The sequence below is a fragment of the Cyprinodon variegatus genome, unplaced genomic scaffold, assembly GCF_000732505.1.
Source record: "Cyprinodon variegatus isolate N-32 unplaced genomic scaffold, C_variegatus-1.0 Scaffold75, whole genome shotgun sequence".
Taxonomy (NCBI): Eukaryota; Metazoa; Chordata; class Actinopteri; order Cyprinodontiformes; family Cyprinodontidae; genus Cyprinodon; species Cyprinodon variegatus.
The window spans coordinates 850,060-854,846 of record NW_015150528.1 but is presented as its reverse complement, the minus strand read 5'-3'; the positions used below and the strand labels follow the sequence as shown (position 1 = coordinate 854,846).

General features: G+C 36.6%; 1 protein-coding gene across 1 annotated transcript in view; it reads right to left on the bottom strand.

The window, feature by feature from the left end:
• Positions 1–673: 673 nt before the first annotated feature.
• LOC107083473 (retinal guanylyl cyclase 2-like) overlaps positions 674–4,787 on the bottom strand; it is an 18,708-nt gene continuing 14,594 nt past the window's right edge. The window contains exons 16-19 of the mRNA XM_015372721.1: positions 4,178–4,276; positions 3,988–4,082; positions 3,813–3,898; positions 674–1,242 (exon numbers count right to left, since the gene is read on the bottom strand). Of these exons, the coding sequence (XP_015228207.1) occupies positions 1,161–1,242; positions 3,813–3,898; positions 3,988–4,082; positions 4,178–4,276 (362 nt within the window). The 3' untranslated portion in view covers positions 674–1,160. The remainder of the gene's footprint in view (positions 1,243–3,812; positions 3,899–3,987; positions 4,083–4,177; positions 4,277–4,787) is intronic.

Sequence of the window (4,787 nt, the reverse complement as noted above, 5' to 3'; positions counted from 1 at the left end):
GCAACAAAAAGTCACAGATGGGGAAACCATTTTGGCTTGAAACAAAAAGTTCAGTTCAGCTATAATATAATCAGGGTTTTCCAATGTTTTCTATGGATATTAACTTCTTGTTCAGCCCATTATTCTGAGTAAGAGCTGCTCACCAGTTGGCATAACCACTTTGCTTTAAAAATGTGCAACAAACAATAAAGTCCTTTTTCTTCAACATTATGGGGGGGACTTTTTTCAGGAATCACTCCTTAGGACCAACAAACAACATCTACAAAGAGTTCAATAACAGCAATAACTACAAAATAATGTCATTAGAATTAGATAACACTTAAACATTTAATTTCACCTGAAAAATATGAACTTTCTGGAAAGTTAAAGTGCTGACACAGAGCCTTAAAATGCCTGCTGAGCTTTAAAAACATTTGTCATATAGAGGAACCTCAGGTTTTCACAGTAAACACTAGGAACATTTTTTTTTTCTTTAAGTACCCCCCAAACACTGGCCTCATTTCTTTACTGTAAACTAAAGAAATGAGCTGTTACTGTAAAAGCCTTTTTGATGCGGGGTCGACTCAATCTTGGTTTGCTGACAGACAAAAGTGGCAAGGATTTTTTTTTTTCTGTTTTCAAATAAGTAGTTTTACAACATAGCAGCTGTTGCCCTCCAGCTTTGGATGGCTAATAACACATAATATTGATTTAACAGGTACATAACAGGCTGGGCACTGCAGCTCGACTAAAACAGCTTTCATTGTAATGTTTTACTTTGAAATAGGCGTTTGGGGCGTTCGCTCTGCGGATGGGTGAACCTCCGGTTGCCCTGAGTATTGGACCACGTAGTGGCCAGTGATTGCAGAGAGGAATGAACGAGTTCATCCTTCATTAAGGACCGAGTACTTGTTGGCAGCAGGTAGGCAGGCAGATGATGTGACCACTCATTACATTAGCACCGTCATGTTCTGCTGTGCTGGCTGCAGGAAGATTAGCCAGTCGATGAACAATCCTCTTAAACAAGTCTGCATTAAGCCACAGCGAGAGGCTGGGTGCTGCTCTCAGTCCTCTGATTGCCTCTTGTAGCTCTTCTTCTTACGCCTTATCTGAATGCCTCCTTCCTGCACTCATCTGTTGGTCCTTCCTTGATTTATTTTGCTCCTCTCTCTCTCAGTGTTTCAGATTTTTTTGTCCACCTGCCTATTGGCCTTGCGGAAATGAGTCTTGATCTCCTCCGTCACCATCTCCTGCCAGTTGTCCCTGATTTGAGAGAAAACACTGGGTTAAAGCCACAGTTTTGAAATTCAGATAAATCTAGGAAGCACGTTGATGAAACAAACAAAAAAAAATCCATGCAACACACATAAAAGCAAAGCAGATAAAGAGGAACTCTATCAGCAAACATAAAAATAAGGACAAATGCAGTGAAGAAGAGGGGCTTTCCCCAATCCACTTAAGGAGAAGAGGAGGAAGGTGATAAGATCAAGAGATTAATGAGCCTATCAGTCAGTGAGATTCAGACATCAATGAGAGGAAGCTGTTGGTGTAGATACTCAGAGGATGGATTGGGTCACATCAAACTGACAATAAATGCAAAACATCCACAGCACAACATCAGGGAGCATGCAGAGCTAAATACCTCCTGTATATAAAATAGAGGCTCAAGCCTTTTTCTCAGCTTTCTTTCTCCTGTAGGCAGCTATATCCTCAGCTCTGAGCCCATGATTGTCTTCCCTGGAGCAACAGTTAACAATAACAGTTTGTACACAACAATGGTAAACCAGTAACATGCAGGTAGGTATAAAAATACAGAGCCTTGTAACTTTTTATATTTCTCACCTTAAAACCATTAATGTCCTTTTCTCAACATTTATAACTGGAGTTTTATATAATAGAATCGTAATTCTGAAAGATATATGTATCCCCCAATTGTTTTATCATAGAAGCGATTACAGAGATTAGCAAAATGTGTGAATTGCTAGTTAAATTCTGAGTCTGTAACTGATGTGTCTTCCTAGTCATTTCTTGCAATTCACGAGTCATCTGGAATTTGTGGTAAGTTTAAAGTTGCTTGAAATTTTTTTCCCCAAACTTCTGAATCACAGCAAATTTTCAAATAATTCTTTGTTGATTCTTAGGCATTGTAAAATATTTCTAATTGAATTTATCTGCATTCCTAAGTAGCTGGGCTTTTAGCGCCTTTACATGCAGTAGTTGTCATTTGCATTTTGGAACCTCAGCACCGTCATCAGTCCCTTTTAGTGGCCCTATTCTAGCTTTTAATTGCTTGAATCCAGCATTGTAGAGGCTATTTTCTTTCTTCTTTTAAAAGCAGTCTTCTTTTCCTCTTCAGATGGTGGGGTTAGTGCTCCAGCTCAATAGCTAGCACTACATTGCACTATGCTAAAATTATGTCCACACAAAAAATTGCAAAAAAAGGTAAATAATGAAAATGTAAAAGTATATTAATCTGGTCAGTGCTTTTTTGTGTGGAATAATTGCATTAGTTGCAAACTCCTAAAATCTGCCCTTTATAGACAAATGGCAAGAAAAACACTTCTATTTCAAAAGCGACATCAAGTCTTGCTTAGAGTTAGCTAGAGGCCATTTAAGGGAAAAAGCAAACATATAAGAATATTTCAAAGAAGACCAAAGTCTGGACCTCCAAGTCAACTTTGGAGATAAGTACCAATTATTTGTTTATTTTCTCTATTTTTCTCTTTTGAAAAAAAGGAGTGAGAGCTACTGTATATACTCTCCGTCTTCTAAATCTGCTTCACCTACCACTCATATGCAAATTTTTACTGCCCATTTGACACAGGAAACAAATCCACTGCTCTCCCATAGGCTTTCTGGTCACAGCCACATGCAAAGTCTTTATTTAAATAGTGCATCACTTTTACATATGTTATCCTTTATTCAGTTGTTTATCTGCAACACAATGACTAACTGCGTGTGCTAAGGCAATGCCGCGCTCCTTATTTATTTTATTTATTTGTAAAAAAAAAAAAAAAAAAAAAAAAACAGTTCACAAGACCCTTCAAACATATTTTCTTAACAATAGGGGTTCCAGTGGGAAATGTCTGTTTGTGATAGAGTAACCCTGAAAGAAAACATTTTAAAAGCTAAAAGACTTTCCCCATACCCCTATTCAGATATAAGCACTAAACATGCATATGAAAATTATATATGGCAATAATCATAATATTTCCATGTGAAAGGTGTTTTCTTTTAACTAGTTTGTCTGAAATGAAGTTAATCACTCATTTATTTATTCATTCAAAACCATTGGTGTTAAGATTCATCTTCAAGCAGAAAAATGCTCCCATAAATAAAGTCAGATAAATAATAGAAATCATTCAGATAATAGAACATTTGTGTGTCAGTATGGCTCACTTAAAGTTTGGACCTAATTTCTACTGAGAATCTTTGGCAACACTAAATAAATATAAAATAATATTAAATAATATGACTCAGATTCAACTTTTTTGCAAAAAAGGCAAATATTTTCTCTCCACATGTAAAGCTGCTAAAGAAAAAAGTAATTGTTGCAAAAAATAGGTTCCACCTAGCATTGATTCCTGGGAGATACACCATATTGGTTTCTTAAATGTTTAAAACCAGATATATTTTTCCTTCCTCCTATTAACTAGTCACAACTTTCTGTTGGTCTCACACATAACATTCCAATAAAATGCTTTGCAATTTAGGGTGCAACTTAACAAAGTATGCAAGTTCACCTTTCAATATTGGTTGCATTTTTGCACAAATTCAGCTTTTTTTTTTCCTTTTTTGTTCAGCAACGAGAATTAAAAAAATTGAACCCTTACCCAGGTCGTATTTCTGGTGGTTTTGGCAAAGGTTTTGTAAAGTTGGTTTTCCCCACAAGCCAGTATGTCTCCTCTATACCTTTACCCTGCAGGAAAGGAGCAAACAGTTTCTCTGATCTCATCCAGTGTAAAACAAACAGAAACATTTTTTCTTCAAACATTTCAGCCTTATTACCTTCAGTTCTGTTTTGCCTCTGACTTCTATTTTATACCCATCATTGAGAGAATGAAGGATCTTCACAGTGCTATAATTTACATGGATTCTATAAGCTGAGATTGGAAGAGAAAACTGAAAGTTGGAGGCGAATGGAAAACAGACCACAAATAGCATCTGAATATGGAATAAATGTGTACGGGATACTGACGCAGCCCAGTGGATTCCATACGAGAGGCAGTGTTGACGGTGTCTCCGAAAAGGCAATACCGAGGCATGGTTAGTCCTACAACCCCAGCAACACAGGGCCCTTGGGCAAAAACACAAACAGGCAACGTATTATGCTGATAAGAAAAATCAGAGCGAAAGGGAGATGAAGGAAATGCACTTTGCTAACTTATGTACAATAGACCTTAAAGTTAAAATTATTTTGTTACTCTTGGTGGCAGCAGTTTATTTTAGTTAAATTCAATTTAATTTAGTTCAGTTCAATTTGATTCAGTTGCCATTGAGTGTTTTCAAATCTGACAATAAGGCTTTTATATTACTGGATGCCTCCCAGATTAAATTTAGCGCATTTTTTCAACAATATCGGTCTGATTCAGATACATTGTATGCTTTTCATGAATTAACTGTTTGCTTAACGTTATGCTACAACCTTTTATTTCTGCGTTCTGTAAGTTAGGCCATGTAGCCTGGCTAGTTGATGTAAACTAGTTAACTATCCAGGTTAGTGTCTGTATGGGTTTATACTTGGATAAATGTTTATTTTTCAATGATTAACAGTGGAGGTAAGTTTTGTAACATTGGATAACATTTGG